The 19637-nt window shown below is 33.4% G+C and overlaps 2 protein-coding genes and 1 long non-coding RNA gene across 5 annotated transcripts in view; 1 reads left to right on the top strand and 2 right to left on the bottom strand.

Moving 5' to 3' along the window:
* The window catches only part of sra (RRM_RCAN_like domain containing protein Sra), a 30793-nt gene extending 19643 nt beyond the window's left edge, over positions 1 to 11150 (top strand). For all 3 annotated transcript variants that reach the window (XM_017614072.1, XM_017614074.1, XM_017614073.1), the window contains exon 2: positions 9208 to 11150. In XM_017614072.1, coding sequence (XP_017469561.1) covers positions 9351 to 10199 — 849 coding nt within the window. In that variant the 5' untranslated portion in view covers positions 9208 to 9350 and the 3' untranslated portion in view covers positions 10200 to 11150. The remainder of the gene's footprint in view (positions 1 to 9207) is intronic.
* Positions 5001 to 17188, bottom strand: LOC108361453 (uncharacterized). Its single transcript, XR_001847306.1, has 3 exons — positions 17178 to 17188; positions 8530 to 8532; positions 5001 to 5120 (listed from the first exon to the last, which is right to left on the bottom strand). It is a non-coding gene; the product is annotated as an uncharacterized LOC108361453 (long non-coding RNA).
* A 1043-nt stretch (positions 17189 to 18231) lies between these two features.
* LOC108361451 (organic cation transporter protein) overlaps positions 18232 to 19637 on the bottom strand; it is a 28508-nt gene continuing 27102 nt past the window's right edge. Inside the window, exon 4 of the mRNA XM_017614071.1 lies at positions 18232 to 19625. Within this exon, the coding sequence (XP_017469560.1) occupies positions 18636 to 19625 (990 nt within the window). The 3' untranslated portion in view covers positions 18232 to 18635. The remainder of the gene's footprint in view (positions 19626 to 19637) is intronic.

The following is a 19637-nucleotide window of genomic DNA, read 5'->3' as shown; positions in this document are numbered from 1 at the left end:
ATTCGGACCAACAAACAATGTATTTGAGTTTGGTCGAAATTAAAAATCATGCTCGTACCTGACCGGTTGTCTGGAAATGGAAGGCATCATATGTAGATACTCTGCAGTGAAACCCCAAACTAGTCAGGAAAAATACTAGTTTACAACTAGAATTTCCTGACTGAAACCGAACTAGTTCAAAAATGACCAGACTTGTACCAAGTACAAAGCGATTTATTCATGCCCTGTTTTATTTGACTTTGACAGTTTAATACAATAAAGTACACAAAATATTGTAACTTTTATTTGGGTATATGTAAACCGCTAAAGCGAGTACGTACTCGCAATTATACCATACTTGTTAAATAATGATTAATATTCACAATGATTATAATTTAAAGCAAGTTTTTTTGGATAACCGTTTAATGATTAAATGCCGATATTAGCGCCTTTTTAATGATTACTAATTAAATACAAATTTTTAATTAATTCGTTAATTTTAATTACATCATTATTTTGTTATTTTTGATTATTTTCAATTATTTTTGACTTTTTTTAATCACACGATTAATATAATTCTTTGATTAATTTCAATTATCAATCAACAAGCTTAAGTATAGACAAAAATTAACAATATTTAATAACTTCTTGAATTATTTATTTATTTTATTCTTATCCAAATTTCAAACTTTAAACATTATTACATTTAAAAAAATTTTAAAAAGAAAGGACTGAAACGCGCAAAGTTAATGAATTTAATTTATTTTAATGAAAACTTTTATTTTTATTTTAGTTCACTCAAAAATGAACTAAAGTATTCCTTTTATTTTTAACGCAAATGTTTTCTTTTCCATATTCAATACTATTAAAAAAGATAAAAATGTAATGTTTATTGTACTTGAAAGCTTTTACTTTTAATATCATTTAATGGAAAATGCATTTAAATTATTGTTAATGTTCGAAAGTTTGAAATATTTATGTATTTATTTCTCCTTTTAATTAATACTCAAAAAATTTAACACTAATTATTGGCCAATATAAGGCTGCTAAATAAAAATATGTAATGTATTAAAGTGTACTTAATCAAAAGTTTTTTTATTATATATACATAGCTGATTCTCTTTCAATTCATGCAGGGTGAGTGGGTTTAAAATTCGAAATGAAGTTTAATACGATTTTTCATGATTTTTAGAGCAAATTAAGATACACGATTTTTTTGTTTCGCGAAAAAAAAATCGCTGAGTTACGAGCATCTGAAAAGGGCAAAGTGTGGTTTTAGAGAAAAACGGCTGACAATCTTTCCATATTTTTCAATTCGGTTTTTTGATTGTAGAAATGTTTTTGATGCTCTATATTTGTATACTTGAAAATTAGAAAAATTTTGAAAATTAACAAAATGGCGGCCATTTTTGGAAAAATCAAAAGATTCAATTTTCTCAAAATCATAATTTTAAATTTTTTTTTTTTAATTTTTTTTTGTGGTTACTACATAGAGAACTTTTTCCAATATGTTAGATGCCCGCTAAAACGCTTTGAAAATCGTAAGAATTTCTTTTTCTTCTGAAAATAAGAAGACTCAGTATTTTGGGTAACGTAGCGCCATATATTATTCATGGTTTTTGATCCCAGTAGCATTTTTCATGCTCTTTCTGTATGAGTTTGAAAATATAAAAAACTTTGAAAATTAAAAAAACTTTTTGAAAAATCTAAGAACTCGATTTTCGCATTTCGATGGGATTTTATTAGCCCAGTTACTGGCAAAACTGTCTGTATCTTCTTGTTTGTTTATCGTATTTTCTTGTTTCTCCATAATCCTCAGGCTCTCTGGTGTATATGTATATCTTGTTGCAAAATCAGCTGAGTGTGCGCTTGATATGATGTGTTGTGCTAGTGCTGTGCTGGTATTTTCTTAACTTACGTCGGCTTCATGTTCATGCATCTTCAAACTTAGATCAGACGAGCCTATTAGTATGCAAATTAAATTATTTTGACTTCATTTCACAAAATGAAAGTGTGTTCATTTCATCGAAAATATTACTAACCATCCGAACCTACAGAAAAACAAAGACGTTAATACGCTTTTTAATAGTAAGTAACAATAATAAGAATTTCTCAATTTATATTTACATATCAGTCAGTGATATTGATTCCATTGACATTATTGCACGTCACCGAAAAAAACTGTTAAAAGCATGTGTACCCTACACAATGTTAGACTCATACCGAAGTGACCGACCTCTGTCATATGGTTTATTGGGAAGAATTAGCTTTCTACTTACCGCACAATAAATAACAAATAGATATTTTGTTTCGCTATATTTATTGGTTTGATTAAGAGATATGATTTCGATACATTACACTATTAAGTAAATGTCGGAAGAGTTTTTGGCACACATTTCGGTCATAAAAAGATTTATTGTTATTTTGTTTATGATTTCTTTTACGACATTGAAAGTTCTTACGTTTACTGGTTGGACACGTACTACGTATCACATACGAAGTCTTGCACATTTTTATGGCATTTTATTTTATTAGACGTTGCCTTCAGCGCCAGTTATCGCATTTCATAATTGTAAATGATTCATTAAGTTAAAGGATCTATATATGCATGTAGGTATACGTATGTTCATATATACTATGTTTATTTTTGATTAAAACTTTTGCATATTTTAATTAGTACTAATAAAAGTAATAAAGGCAAACTTTTTGCAAAAGTACTTGAATGACGTCTGTAAATTCGTACACATACAGGTGAGTATTACCAAGAAAAGAGATAAAAACCAATTCCCTTGATTACTTCTGTGCTTCTCTTGGAAAGTTCGGCGTCGTAGTACTGCGTCACTACAAAGTCTTTCTGGCGGAGGTTGGGTTGTGGCTGGGTCTAGGTTTTCCTTAGGTTCACAATTTCACATGTCTCTATTCTGTTGGGTGTATTGACAGGAGACTGTACGATTGTGTACTTTCTAACTGGCCCAGATGGGCTCGGCGAGACCAATGCGAGGCACGTGGCGATTGCCGCTATAACCTAGCAGTAATCACCTTCACTTAACCTAACCTAGGGCACAGACTTCTTCAATTCGGAGATGGATGCTAGCTCTATTGTTGGACACGAAAGTAGGAAACTTCTGCATGCGTGATTCTATATCTCATTCTTAATATTTGCTCAAAAACTATATTGCTTTTATTAAAACGACATAAGTATGACAGCTGCGAAAAATAAATTCTCTAATTTTTCATTTCCGCTTGGCATTCTAGAGCCCGGCTTGCAAGTTAGGTTTTAGGTGCCAGCAGCATCAGTTGTGTATCGGTGCGAATGCTTACATATTTTTAGTAGAGGGATGATCTCTTCAAGTATAGTATTATGCGATTTAGAGCAGTCATTGCCACAAATGGATTTGCAATTAGCTTTTATTCAATTAAATCAGCTTGTAGTCGCTATTATTAAAATATTTACTACTAGTATAATCCGTAAATTTATCAGCTAGCGGAGGATGTAGAGAAATATTTATGTACATAAAAAGCAACCTGCAGAGAACACACAGGCTCACAGCCGGGAGCTTAAAATGGAAGTAGTACAAAAATAAAGCCCATTTCAGTGTCCAGCTGCCGACGCTTGACTCTCTTTACAGCAAATCGGCTTAAAAGTGCGCGTAGGTAGAACGAAAAGAGCAGCAAAAAGATGCATATTTTGTTCGCAAGCATAAATAGTGAGATATGCTTTTTCTAGGAAAGCGGCAAATTCGAACGAATGCGCATTTACATACCTACATACATATGTATGTACATATACATATATGAATGTATATATATATTTCAAAATGATAAGCCTGCATCAACTTTACTTGGAATTCAATAAGCATTATTAGCGAAAGAAAATATGTTCAAAACACTTAAAAAAAAAAAAATTTTAAATTCAAAATAAAAATATGCAATTTTAAATATGTAGTTACACACAAACAAAACCGACAAATTAAAATCAAAAAAAAAATAAAAATTTAAAATTTAAAATAAAAATATGCAATTTTAAATATGTAGTTACACACAAACAAAACCGACAAATTAAAATGTTCCAGGTATACACATTGGCTCACAGTGTACATTTTCCATAAAGTATATTAACTCAAAATCTATAATTTTTGTTGTTATGTGCATGAATTTTCACGGCTTATATGCAGTGGCACCCACTTGAATAGCGTCTTCTTTTGAAAGTCAGTATTAACAGTTTTTCCTTTTGTTTATTCAATATTCATTAATTTTTTATAAAAATATAACATATTCTAGAAGAAACCCTGTAAATGCGTTTATCAACCTTTTAATTTAGTAAAAAAAAAGGTACAAGTTTCTAAAATTTTTCCTAAATTTATGAAATTTTTTTTATTGGGGGTGTTACCATACAAAGTATGTATACTCGCTTATTTTTTTTTTACTCTAAAATTTTTCTTAGATAAGTTTAAAATATTTATTAAAAATTTTATTATCAAGTTTGAAAATCGGATTATATAAACACAATACGTTATATATACATATATTTTTTTTCAATATTAAATAAACAATAAGATACATTTTCAATACTGAGTATCAAACAGGGCGCTATTCAGGTTGCCGGTAATATACACTCCCAGGCATTAGATTAGCAGACCCTTTTTATGCTCAGTATGTACAGTTTCCTTTTTGTTTGTTTAATTTTCATTATAAATATTATTATTTCGTATAAAAATGTAGCATATGCTACGTGTAAATCCGATTTTAAAATTTTATAAAAAGTAAAAAAATGTCAACAAAGGGTGTGCTATCCTAATGACCTGCAGTGCTTAAGTTAATAATACTTTTAGAAAAGTTTCGAGTATGCAGTTTTGTAGCCCAGTAAATTTTAGTATTTGTTTTTTTTTTTTGATTGATGGTGCTGCACATTTTCTTCCATAAAAAAAATTCTAGAGCATTCACCGAAAAAATTGTCCAAATTCAACCGTATTTTGCAGCTACTTGAAACTTGCACTTTATTATACTAAACTACAAAAACTGCATATCCGAAATTTTTCTAAAAATATAATTAATTTATGCACTGCAGATCATTAGGAGAGCACACCCTTTGTTGATATATTTTTTTTAACTTTATATACAATTTTAAAATCGGATTTACACTTAGAATATGCTATATTTTTATAAAAAATAAATGAAAACTAAACAAACAATAGGAAACCTGACTGGGGCTGTATACACTGAAAAAAAACCATCTCTTGATCAAAGAAAAACTTTCCTTACTTTAAGGTCGAAAATTCTTCCGAATGAGTAAACAATTCTCCCGAATGCGTAATTTTTCTCTGGAATGTGTAAAAACGTACACGAAAATATGGGACCGTGGATGTAATCTATAATTTTGAAGAAATGTTTGGCATGAAAACTTCTTTAGTGCTGTTTCGTTCCAATTTTTCTTCATTTTGATTGCTGTTTTTCTTCAATTCAGAGAAGTTTTTTTGGGGTGTATCGACTGCTGAGTGGAAGATCGACCTATTTCGGCAGCCAGTTCGAAAACGCCCTATCTCAAAAAACTTTTCAAAAACATCCTTTTTCAGAATTTGGTTGAAGAACGCCCAATTTCAGAATTCGTTTCAAAAACGACCTATATCAGCACATTTTCAATACATTCTGAAGTGAGATAGGACACTTATAAATCGAATTCTGGAATGGGGCGTTCTTCAACCAAATTCTGAGAGTGTTTTTCAAGAAAATTCTGAAATAGGGCGTTCTTAAAATTTTTTTGAAATCGGGCGTTTTCGAACTGGCTGCCGAGACAGGTCGATCTTCCACTCGGAAGTCGATATGTATTCCACTTTACCTGCCATCCAAAGCGCGGGCGATATTTCATTTGTAATTTTCTGTCAAAAAACAGTTATCTTCATTGTTAGAGGTTCGTACTACCACTCCGCCGGACCTGGTTCGATCCCGTTTTTTCTAGCATCGGTCGGCCGTCGGCTAGCAATGGCAAAGCTCCGAGTGTATTTCTGCCATGAAAAAGCTTTTCAGAAAAATCCATTTGCCGTTCGGAGGCGGCGTAAAACTGTGGGCGGAGAAGCTCGGCCAAACACTCAGCAAAAGTGTAAGCGCCAAAATATTATTATTATCATTACACACATACATACATTTGCATGCATTGTCTACTCATTTTACGTCAAGCCAAACGAGGCGACCGCCATTGTTCACCGGATGCACTCACTGATCCGCTTACCTTTTTTAAAGGCCTGGCTTGACTGAACACTGGCCACGTTTCAAAGTTAAAGCCAACTACGGAAGGACATTATTCTATCAATGTGCTGGAATGACTGCTAGTTTGTTGATGCAAACAAGCTGATTGAGCAGCAAGAACAATGAAGACCAAAAAGATAAGACACAAAAAAAATGTTTACAGAAACAAATATTTATCGTAGCCAGTGAAAAAGTGAGTGAATTGAAAAAATTGACTGTATGAATAGGTTACTCACTGACTGACTGATGGCTCTTTACATTTTGCAGCATGTACAAGTGAAAAAAGGCTATTTTGCACTGTCGCCTGTAGCGAATGCTAAACCGTTAGAAACGCTTAATTAAGTTAGTGTTTGCTCAAATATTTGTTGTTTGATTGCTTAAATGAGAGATTTCCTTTGGGCGTCGTATATGACAGGCGTCAACTAAAAAGTGTTGAAAAATGCGGCAATATTTGACCGCCAGCTATATGTATTTCTAAAGTATATTTGTGGCACTGCCTGCGCATTTTTTTTTTTTTTTTAATATAAAACTAGTCGACAGCCAAATAAGGCAAAACGCCATTCTTGTTTCTAGGGTATATGTAGGTTGCTGATTCCGGATGTACACTTCGTTTTTTTTTCAGATTTGCTCTTGTTTGCGAATTATGAAAAATTCTGAAACCTATATTTTCTATCACCATGAAAAAAAATTATTAATGTAAACTTGTGAAACCCAACACTTATCAACAATAGTATTAAACTTGGTAAAAATTACGTAACGATTAAATATTATTTGCCAAAGATATCGCAAAAATTGAGATTCATCGCTGGTTCTTTCAATGAGAATTTTCCCCCAAACGTTATATATGTAGCTAAAAAATATGCTTATGCGGATGCAAAAAACGCATTTCAGAGAGGCACACATACATATGTATGTATGTTTCCGTAGAAGACGAATAACGGGCATTATTGATTGAAAAGTTGTGATTCAGGAAAATTCTGACTAAGGTAGTAACATGTCCTACGTAAGACAAATGAGAGGCAGATGGCAAGATAGTTCGAAAGACTTTTGTTATTTTAGCACAAAAGTCTTAGAAAAGCTTTTTTGAGAGAGAAAGCACTACTTGCATATCATTTAGCTCGCGTCGCTCCAACAGTCGCAGTGGCCGAGTGGGCAAAGCACAGGCCTCTTATTTGGTAGATCCTAGTTCGAGTCTAGGTCAGCAGCATTTTCTTTTTAATGTCTGGACATTATTTTAATTTTGAATTCATTTCTCCTTTAATTTTTAAATTTTATGGTTTTAAAAAGAAAAATTCATATTTTTAAATTTAATTTAATTTTTAGTAAGTCATTTTATTTGTATCTTTCTTAAAATACAGTTTTTTCTTTTTTTAATTTAGTTTTCTTTTAATTTTTAGATTTCATTGTTTAAAAATGAAAAAATAAAATTTTTTAAATTCAATTAATTTTATTTATTTTTTCTTATTATGTAAATTGGTTTTCTCGTGTTAATTTTATTTTCATTGAATTTTTATATCTCATTATTATATTAATTAAGAATTTATTTTTTATCACATCTAATTTTTAGGATCTCATTTTATTTTTTTTTCTATTTTAATTTGACTTTCCTTCAATTTTAAGATTTTGTTTAAAATATATATATTTTTTTTTTATATTTAATTTATAAGTATGTACTATTTTCTCCTTTTTTTATTTGTTTGGTCTTTTTCCAACTTAATTTTTAGATTTTATTGTTTTAGGAAGATATTTTTTTAAATTTATTTAAAAAAAAATGTTTTTTTTTCATTTTTTATTTCTTCATTGAATTTTCTTTTAGTTGTTACTTTGTATTTGTTTTTTTTTTTTTTTTTAATTGAATTTTTGAAAAATTTATTGCTAAAAGGCGAGCAGCATAAGGCTAAGACCTCCACGTTAGCAGATCTTTCAATTGGTCTCTCGAATGATAGTAAGAGCTTTCAAGGCAGTAGTTGCCAGAATCCCGATAGGTGGTAGGTGGTGACGGACTTTCTATGAATGCCGTTTATTATTCGTCTTTACGTCGTCGGGCCAAGAGTTATTCTAAACAGGTGTGGACCACGTCCATATATTCGAAAAGATGCCTTCTGACATGCCTGAGCGGAAGCTCTGTCTCAAGCAATGGTCTGGCATACGACTATAGCGCCCGCTAAAAACTGTTTTCTGAGGATTTTTTTGTGCCTCGACGTGAAGGTGAGCGACATCAAAAGGCATCCTGACGCAAGGTTGCAGCTTCATCCACTGCGTCCAAATAGTGCCCGACGACCAAACAGGCGCAACATAGTGTAGAACCGGCTTGCCAATTGCTTTGTATGTTGCCAGCGGCGTTTCTTTGTCCTTGCCGTTGTGTGCGCAGGAGAAGGAGAGCAGTCTATCTGATCTTCGGGTTGTTCACCGTCTGAATTGGTATACCAATCAATCAATCAATCAACGTGAATGCCTAGTTGAAGAATGACCTCTTTCGTCCAGGTGATTAAGAGAGTCTCAGTTGATTTCGCCGGGGATAGGGTTAGGTTCCGTGCTCTCTTCCTTCTTCTCTCTCGGATTCAGAAAAATTGAGATTTTGATTAGGATTAAGATGTAGTTTGAGGTTAAGTGAGTAATAAAAAATGTACGCAGTATGAAGCGAACTGGAGATGATTGAAGGTAGTTTGGAAGTGTTTTACGCTTTTTAATGTTTTGGATACAAATTACGCTTTTTTTTGTTATTCGCCCGACAAGAACCTAACCAGTGAAGATTAAAAAGCTGGAAATTTTGATGAAAATTGGTTGAATTTTCCTTAATTTTGGTTTGCAACTTTGATTTAGATAAATGATTTTAGATAATGGTTTACTTGAAAACAATTTTGAATATTGAAAAAAAAAAAACATCAACACGTGAACACTTGTTTGAGTCACTGTATATTCCACAGCTAATTAAATCACAAATGAACATAAATACTTTAATACCCGCGTACTTTTTATTTTCAGACTACATACTTCTGCTCGTCTCATTAGTTGGCTGCTTTTCCAACAGTTTCAAACAAATTTAAACTCCCGTCCATTTGCGCGCTCACTCACTGAGGCACACGTCTCCACGCCCACAAACCAACAAACACACACACACAACGAAGATGTCTGCGTCGCGCGCCAATACACCACCTACCGAGGCGAATGAGGCAACAACGCACAACAACAACAACAATAGCAGTAACAACGCCAACGGTGACACAAATCACAACAACAATGCCAAACTGAAATCAACACAAAATAGTGGCACCGGCAGCATCGATAAACTTTCACCCGATCAAGATATATTCATAAATCAAGCCGATGGCTTGCCCAGCCAACATCCCACATTGCCCGATGGCGAAGTAGACAGTGATAACGAACAAGAGCCTGTGGATCCAGATTCATTTGATGATTTGCCCACATCCATTATTGTGACGAACATACACTCGGAGGTGTTTACCAATCCAGCGCTGAAGCAGGAAATGGAAGAGCTCTTCCGCACCTTCTGCGATTCGGCAACCTTCCAATGGCTACGCAGTTTCAGACGTTTGCGCGTCAACTACGACAATGCCATAGCGGCGGCCAATGCGCGCATCAAATTGCATCAATACGAATTTAATAAGAAAACAGTGATAACCTGTTATTTTGCACAGCCGGTAACGCCAGTTTCGAATAAAAATCTGCAACCGCCAGCGCCAGTTAAACAATTCCTAATTTCGCCACCCGCTTCACCGCCAGCTGGTTGGGAGCCACGCGAAGAGAATGAGCCGCTGGTGAATCACGATCTGCTGGCGGCATTGGCCAGCTTAACGCCAGGCGAATCGCACGAACTGCACCCGCAGAGCGAGGATCAGCCGGGTATTATTGTGCATACGGCCATGTTGCCAGAGGGAGCTGTGACCACCGCACCAACACTGGCGGTCACACCGAAGCCGGCCATTGTGCAGACTAAGTGTCCGGAGCGCGCGTAAGAAGTAATGGGGGAGGATGTGCTGCTGTCGCCGCAGACGAACTCATTTTTAAGCCTAGGAGCAGGAGTAGGTGCTGAGCACATGATAGTATAAGAATTAAAATGATAAAGATAAAAAGTAATTAGTTAATGCAAACAGAAATTTGGTGGTGCATATACATTGTATGTGTGTACATATATAAAATAAAAACTGTTAATTTTTGTAAACAAAAACCAATTGTAGATGAAAAGTTTTGAATATGTAGTTGAAGTTACCACTGAGAAACTAAAGATTTCCTCTTGAGCATACTTAACGATAATCTAAGTTATGTTCTACATTTATATACATATGTATGTCTAAGTGTACACATACATACATATGCAACTTTGTGTAAGCGCAATCCAATGACTATTTGAATTTTTTAGTTATTTAATTTCCAAAAACATTTTGATTGTGACCGATTTTATTCTAAGCTACTAAAATGTATACAATCTATGAAGAAGTAAAGTGAAAACATTGTTAACAATTGAATTGCGCAAAAATTCTTCAAAATAAAGTTTTAAGACACTCAACATTTTTACTTACATATAAAAAAAAAAATATCTACTACATATTTCAGTTATCAAGTTTAGATTTTCATAAATGAAATCTCATGTACATAAAATTGTATAAGAAAAAATTTCGATTTTTTGTAACAAAATAAATTTTTTATGATTAAAGCACTCCACACATTATGCGCCTAATCTGGGGTGGTGTTCGCGTTTGGCATGTCGACTTCTGCACACTTGGGCGTCATATATGTATTATTCAAATCTTCGATATTTTATAGCTTTCTCGCATTATTTTGATATTTCTAGCTTGCATTGTCGTGCGATTTTTTTCATAGATAATCTTGCAGTCTTGCAAACTAGGAAACTTCTAAGCAATTTCACCAAGAATTCATAAATGTTAATTCATTCCTCATTTATTTACAAACTAATGGCCTTATTCATAAAAAATAAAGTAGGTTTAAAGAGCTCTATAAATTGACGTTTTCATACATTTTTCAGTTTATAAACCTTTTTTAAAGCTACTTTATTTTTTATGAATAAGGCCATAGTATATATATTACAAATTTTTATTAAAAAAAAAAAAAGAAATGTAAGCAAAAGAAGTTTTCAAAGCGCCAGTTGTATCATGTTTTAACGATTTATTTTATCGTTATTTAGTTTTAACTATTTTTTTATATAAAAATATAGTTTATTCTTTAACAATTACCGTGTAAATTTAAGTTTCAGACTTTATGCAAAATGTAAACAAATTCATCGAACTTGCGCAAAATTTGTAAGCTTTTTAATTAGATTTTTTAGAATGATCTGCTGGAGTATGTAATTGTTTGGACCAATCAATTTTAGCATAATAAAGTGCCAGTTTGAGGTAGCTAGAACTTATCGTGGATTTTTCCCATTTTTTCTCTGGTGGTATTGTGTGTTTTCTTTCATTTAAAGATGTTCGACAATTTTTGTAAGGAAAATATGAGCAACAACTTAAACAAAAAAAAAGAAACTGGCAAAAATCATCGGTAAGTTTGGTCACAAAACTGCATCCACGAAATTCTGCTAAGGACTTCAATTAAAATTGCACAAATTTGGAAATTTAAATCTATACGGGTTTGGTTAGGGAATAGACTGTATTTTTTTAAAATAAAGTTATAATTTATTTGTTAAAACTTGACACGCAGTGTATGTGTTCGACTCAGAAGTCGAATGCTTTAGTATGCCGAAGCGATTACAGTACTCTAATTGGGCGCTTAGTGTGCGGACGGACTGCCTAGGTTGGGCATTAAAAGTCACCCATGTCATTACATTAATAAATCTGTGGCATTTTGATAAAACAACTTATCTAAAAAGCGCAAGCTGCACGGAAGTCTTCATCGGTTAATTTATTCCATATCTTCTGTAACCATAAGCTAATTTCCTCCATTTTGAGTCCTTCATATGCCTCCTTTTGTCCAACATAAGGGCTCTTACTCAGCAATCGAATAGACTCGGAACTGGTGACTGGGATGGCCATTTATTCGATCAACCCTATACAGTTTTTCTTTTTTTGTAGTTTTTTTATACAAAGTCTAAGAAAAAATACATCTGAAAATGACTTGCGTGCCGCATGTACTAAGGATTAAAATTTTAAAACTAATGAATAAAATTAAAGTGAAATAAATATGTACAAAATTAAAATCTATAAAGGACCCTTTTATTAAAAAAAAAAACCTGGGTGACAATTATTCGTCGCCATCCTGTACACTGGGGCAAATTCATAGCCAAAATAGAGTGGACAAAATGTTCAATAGAATGTGTTAAAAAGCTATAACTATTTTTAGATTCTACTTTGTTTCGACTATGAATATGCCCCGTTTTGTTTTGAAAACATTTCAGTTCAATACTTGCATATTTTTTTGAACTTTCGAATTTTTTGTACAATATTTAGGCCGCAGGAGTCTCGACAGGAGAAATATAGTTACTTTTTAAATTAAACTTCTTTGCTTTCGGTTTTCAAATTAATGCATTAAATGATATCTTCCTAAATTAATTGAATTCACTACATATTTAAAAGTGATTTAAAGCTTTTTGATATTTATTTTTGGTTAAAAAAAAAACAATATATTAAGCTAAATGACCTATAATTTTTATACACCAGCATATATCCAAAATTTCCAAGCTTATTGGTTACTACATATAAACCTATTTACAAACTAATAGTGTCCACCTTAATACTCGAAATCAATCAACAAATGGCAGTTATTTAAAATTTATAAAGAACTTCAATAATTATGTTAAAACAGTTTTACCATTTTTTAAGCGATTGTAGGTATGTATGCAAATAAAAGTAACACAAATACATACATGCATATTCAGTAATTAAAAAAAACAAGAGTAATTAAAAAATTAAAACAATAAATTAAATAAAGGAAGTATAAAGTATATCAAGAGATTAAGAAAAAAATGCATATGCAATTGAAATAAAATTTAAAATTAATATTATGTATGATAAAAAATTTGAAACAGATGTTACTAAAAATTCACCTAGATATGGAGATGAGAAGTAAAAAGGCATAAGTATGTCTTTGCATCTACATAATAATATAAGCAACAGTAATACACTTTAAATAATAAAAAATAATGAACAAATTGAAAAAGAACGAAATGGATTCGCGCATAACTGTTTACGTGTGTATGAATGTAATCACTGTAAATATATGAAATTTAAATTAATATGTATAACGAAATTGTGATTAAAATTTTAAGAACGTTATATATGTATATGGATTGTATAATATGTAATAATATGCTATACTAAGTGCTAAAATTGTTTTCTTAATAAAAATTATAATGAAGTTATATTGGAATTCTAAAAACTTAGTTCTTGCTAAATCCGCAAAACAACTCTTTCGTTTTGATTTGTAATTTTCTGATTATTTTCGTATGAAGTACTTCGGTTTATTTAGATTACTTTGACACACTCTGCTAATGAACTGAGAAATGTTCCAATCCATGATTTGTTGAACATGATATAGAAAAATTTTCAGAAACAAATACTCTTCGAAAGTACTCTTTTGCATTTTATATACATCAAATTTTCCTCCTCAAAATTGCTAGATGAGCATTAGCGAAAAAACGCAACCAAAAACGAACGCAGCCTTAAAAATGATTTTTTCTTAAATATACTAGAAAAGATCACGTTTCTTTATGCTGTCAACAAAATTCTGACTTGCTCTGGCTCCTCATGTTACACAGTTGTTTGCATCACCCACTGCACGTTCGAGTTTTGCAATCTTTGCTGGCAGTCCCCAGACCCACGTACTTCTGGTATATGTAGATGTAATGAGCTCCCTTCGCCAGTAAATCAATAGGTTGCAGCGCAGCCACCACAAGGACTGCATCTTCCGACACCGTCCGAAAAGCTGAACAAATCCTTAATGCACAGAGTCTGGTGATCGACTTGATTGGAGTGCATTTACCCAGATCTCGTACCTGTAGATGATCGCAGGTTTCAGCACGCTTGTTTACCGTTATCCTTGTGAGAGCGCAGTTTTTTTGGCAGCCTTCTCGCAAATGTAATGCATGTGCTCTTTGAACTTCAATCTAGCGTCGAATTTAATGCCCAGGTATTTTATCGATGGCTTAGAATATATCGTACACCCACTGATACAGACATTCGCCTCCTCTCTTAATTTACGGCTACTGATGAGCAGTGTTGCCATTTCGGTTCAATTGGTCCCAAATTGGTAGCACCATTTCTTAAAATAAGGCTTTGGTAGGTTGGTTAGTTTGGTGTAGTTTTTGAGGAGTTTTGGTAGGCAAATCACATAATTAATTCGTTTTATAAAACTTCAAGTATCTCTTTTTTCGGGAGTTAATGTAATGGATGATGTGAAAAAGAAAAGAGAAATGGGACATGTCAAAGTGGTTCTTGACTGTCTTCTAATCCATACAGTTTTTTTAAGTTAGAATAAAATAATTAAACAATTGCCAAATTTCACAATTCTCTAAAGCGAGTGAGTGTGCAGGGAGAGTATTCGTACTTTGTTTCCCTATTCCCCCTTAAGAAAAAATAGTTGACAGCTTTTAATGCGGTCAGCAAAAGTAAAAACATGTAATTTTCAAAGCTTGCCTTTGAATTCGCGCCTTTGTCTTAAATTGAACCCAAAAAGAACTGCGTGTGAAGACAAATTATGGACAAGTAAATTTTATTTGATTTTTTTATGATAAAGTATTGTACCTACTTACATATGCTACAATATTTGAATAAAATTTTTATTGAAAGTCACATTTTGGTAAGCTAGAGCTATTTTGTACCAGCTGTGGGAGGAAAAAATTTATTGAGTGGCAACACTGTTGATGAGTAACACCTCCGATTTCAGTTTGCCGAATAGAAGGCATTTTTGACATCTAAGCTGACGACGAGGCAGTACTCAATTGTGGCCGCCTTCCCACTGCTTCCTGGCTATTGCATTCACCGCAATGGCTTTAACCAGACGTACTGCATCGATGGTAATGCGCTCCAGGATCTTGCCTACCGTATCAAGCATATAAATCGGACGATAACCCTGCAAAAATCGTTGGACCATGTAGTCTATTTGTGGTATATTAGAGTACTTACAAAAGTGTTCCTCTGTCATGCTGTAGCGGACCAACTAGTGTCTCTGCGCCAGCTTATTGTTTGTTATCCGATCACTGCTCGTGTTTTAACGAAATGTGATTGAAGTTGAGCATTTGAAAGCACATTTGCATGTCTGGCTGTAGCTGAACGTGTAGAGATGCTGGCTGTTATTTGTTAGCTCCCAGCATGTTCGGGTTCGAATGCCGTCAGAGGCAACATGTAATTTTTAATTTTTGTCTTGGTTTTTATTAATTTCGAAAAAGCATTTGAGAAGTGAAGAACAAAAGCGTGTACAAACGAAAAAATAAAACAACAATGCCATTGTTAATATGTTGGAGTAGTTTTGTGCTACTCTGATGTAATGCAGGGATGGAGTATATGGTCCTGCCCTAGGACATCGCAATGTTAATTGGACCATATTTTTTATATGAATTGTGGTTAATTTTGGAGTACTCCTTGGTCCTTAGGGAGTACTCTTTACACGCATGCATGGAGTAGTCGCGATTTTTGCAGGGTTGCAGCTGGATGGCGGTTCGGTTTTCGAATGTGCAGAGAGGACTTTACTTCTTGGTTGCTTACTCAGTCCATCGTAGCACCTTTTGGTAAGGGTGATACAGCGTTGAATTTCGAGATTCGATTTCGTTTATTCGTGGATGTGTTTTTTTTTTTTTAATTTACCGGCATTCTTCAATCGTAATTGAATAGTAGACGAGTAGTAAGTGGTCCATACTACCTTTTGCTATTGTCCCTGGTTCGATTTCTGGTCCGCGTAAGATTCAAAATTGCAAGAAAACGTAGGAGAAGCTCGCCAAAGACTTAAATTCTTTTATTTTATTTTTACTTATTTGATATAAAAAACTAAATTTACAATATTAAGGTGGGCATAGCAAACAAACTTTGTAAGAAAGAACAAAATTCCTATTAAAATAAAAACTAGAGACTTGCACAGTCCTATTTTAATGTAATGTACCACAAAGGTACTATGCCAATTTAAAAAGAAAAACACTTTGGAATTCATGAACTAAATTCAAATAAGAAAATTCCGACATAGATGTACTACTTATGCTCTTTCAACCTAAACTTTTCAAAAATGATAAAACGAAAATTATGTACAAAACAAAAATTGCAAACAATAGTTATTGGTTGGTTGAAATACTATATATACGTGTGTACAGATTTTTTTTGTTTTGTTTCCGTGTGATTCGGAGTAAAACATGCAAATATGGCTAACATTTAAACATGCTGAATTACCTAAAATAAATAACAAAAAAACTATACTTAAAAATGCATAAATTTAAGCACAAGAAATAAAATTTCATCGAAGAAATCCCAGTGTGAAACCTGATAGGTATTCCTGCATATGAGTACATGCGAAAAGCTGAAATCTCTGAGTGGACGACCTCCTGCTCATTTCCGCTGCATACTAAAAATGTACCAATAATGGCAGTTGTTTGTCTGTTAATGTGTAAGTACGAATACTTGTATTTTAAAGTTGTTTAGTTATAAGAAAAAGTTGTAAAATAACCATAACTGATACGTATATATGTAAAAAAGTAAATTAATTATTTATAACGATAATTAATTTTAGATATTAAAAAAAAATATTCAAATAATAAAGTTAATTCAAAATAAATAATTTATCAGTGTAGAACTAAAATAAACTTAAATGGATTTCATTGCAACTATGCAGAATTATTAGCCTTTTGAAAAGTAAAACTTTGTCTCAAATCTAAAATGTTTGTGACTATGCAATTTACTTCTATCTTCAAATTTGAGATAGATGTGAAGATTTTCTTCATATGTATATGTACAGCAAAGCTGGATAATACGGTGTTCGCATTAGGCGATTTTACAGACAACTTTTAGTTGAAAGAAAAAATCGCCTTGCGTGAACGGCCTTTCAACTAATCGCTTCCAATGAAGTTGGGCTGCAGCCAACTTTTGATTTAAAAAATTTTAAATTTTGGATCCAAAAAGTTAGGGGATTTTAAATTTGACTATAATTTTTGGTGTATGTACAGTTTATGTGATAAGTAATAACAATCTGTTGATGAATTTTTGGAAAAATTGGCAGAAATTTTTTCTAAACCTAATATAACTAAATTTTACTTATACTTACAAAAATTTATATTTTTCGCTATTATAAATGAAGAATTCATAATTTTTGACATTGACACGATTAAACGTCAGAATTTTCACTACTGTTGCCACTTAGTTGAACATAGGAATCATCAAAATGGTTCTCGAAAATCGTCCATTGTATTGAAAAATCGTCAACGCAGAAAATATTAAAATTTACAGTGTCCGGAAAAAATTTGGGCAGCTGATTGTTATACGAAAAAAATAAATATAATAAAACTTTTACGAATAACTAAAATTCACATTACTTATAACATAAATATGTTTAATTGCATTTAGATAAATTACATACATATTATTCAATGAACTAAGCTGATAACAAAATTTCCTGCTAGAAATATTTATTTAACCCTTGTGTGTTGGAGATAAATTCCAAAAAACCTTAGAATTCAAAAGAAAGGCCTGAATTGAGAAGTTTGGTATCTACTTATAGAATACTTTTAGAATACATATATAAAAATCTTTTAGTTTGGGTTAAAGACTTTTGTGGTATAGTGTTAAAAACCCAATAATTTTATGGTAAACTAAATAAAAATCGAAAAATCGCCACTAAAACAACTGGTAATAAAAAAAAAACTGCACACAATGAAAAAATCGTCATCGCTTGTCGAAATCGTTTAATCGTCAAGACAGTTAAAAATCTTCCAAATGACGACAAAATCGTCAACCTGGCAACACTGATTTTCACTACTATTTACAAAAACCTAAATTTGCCTACTCTTGGCAAACAGCTTAACAAATTAATCACGCAGTTTTAATTTGTGGTAAATTTTTTATTTTATTTAAAATTTTAATCAAAATATTTTTATGTATATTTTAAATATTTTATTTTTATTCATGTTTAACAAGGAATGTACACTTTGTGTTGCAACTCTTCGAAAGCATCGTTCATTAAATATTTGTTAAAGGTAAATATGTATTTGTATATACATATACATATATATAAAAGTATATCTTTCGATTGAAGTTAACAATAAAGGCAATTATGTATATGCAAAATGGCATGCAATGCTAAGGTGAGGAAACAGTTTGAAAACATTCTACTACTTAACGAAACATGTAACAAAAGAAAAATTAACGAAAAATTAACGAACAATATACAGAGTATCGGCAGATTTAATTTGGCATAGCAAGTGCAGTCGCCCTCCCCTCCCCTCCCCTCTACCCCTCACTTCCAAATCACTTCCTGTCGATCGTTCTCAGTGGCACCATCTGTTCGGGATCATCTGGATAAATACTGTCTTTTCTGGGTTTGCGTCCCGCGCACTGCGCAAACCACGTATCGCCCTTGCCATAGTTTTCGCCATCTTCCAGCGATTCGGGCATCGGTTGGTTCATTGTCTCCGGTAGGAACATAACCCAGAACCCAGATAGTAGCGCAATAATTCCAAATAGCACAGCAGGTATTTTCGGATCAAATGAGTCGAGCAACGTAATGAGTGGCGTAAGTGCGCCTGAGAAACGCGCGCACATGGAACCCAGACCCATTGCCGAGTTGCGCACGACTGTTGGGAACAGCTCGGCGGAGTAGTTGTAGATCACAGCAAAAGAGCCGGCAATGAAGAGTTTGCCCATCATCACAATGGCTGTTGAAGTGGTGCTACCTTGGGTAACAAACGTGGCCACAATACAGCAAGTGCCGCCGGCAAGCATGAGCAAGCTGGTTATGGGGCGTCGTCCCAGTCGATCCAATACAACCATAATCGTAAAGTAACTGGGCAATTCCACGAGACCCATAATGAAGAGTATTAGATAGGGGTCGCCGTACAACTTGCCGGCGCTTAGCGATAGGCCATAATAGACCAATGAGTTGGCGAACCAACAGAGACAAACGTTTATGGTCTTAATGCGCAAGTTTGGCGTACGGAAGAGGTCACTCAAACCGGCCGACGTCTTTTCCTCCATGGCGGACTGCTGATTGGACTTTTGGATGTAATAATTCTTATCGACCGGTATGCCGGAGCCATTAATGCGCAGACCTCTGATCACAATATCAACTGCTTCTTCGGCACGCCCTTGCATCCATAGCCAGCGTGGCGATTCGTCCATCCACCACCAATGACCGACGAGCAGCAGACCGTGCAGGCCATACACGATTTGAAGCAGCTGACGTTCCTTGATGAGTGCGCCCCAACCGGCTACTAGCATAATGCCAGTAGCGAAGATAGCCTGCAAAGTGAA

This window comes from Rhagoletis zephyria, unplaced genomic scaffold, assembly GCF_001687245.7.
Source record: "Rhagoletis zephyria isolate East Lansing unplaced genomic scaffold, Rhagoletis_zephyria_1.1 Rzeph_scaffold_00764, whole genome shotgun sequence".
In the NCBI taxonomy this organism is placed as follows: domain Eukaryota; kingdom Metazoa; phylum Arthropoda; class Insecta; order Diptera; family Tephritidae; genus Rhagoletis; species Rhagoletis zephyria.
This window is presented reverse-complemented; position numbering and strand designations above follow the sequence as displayed.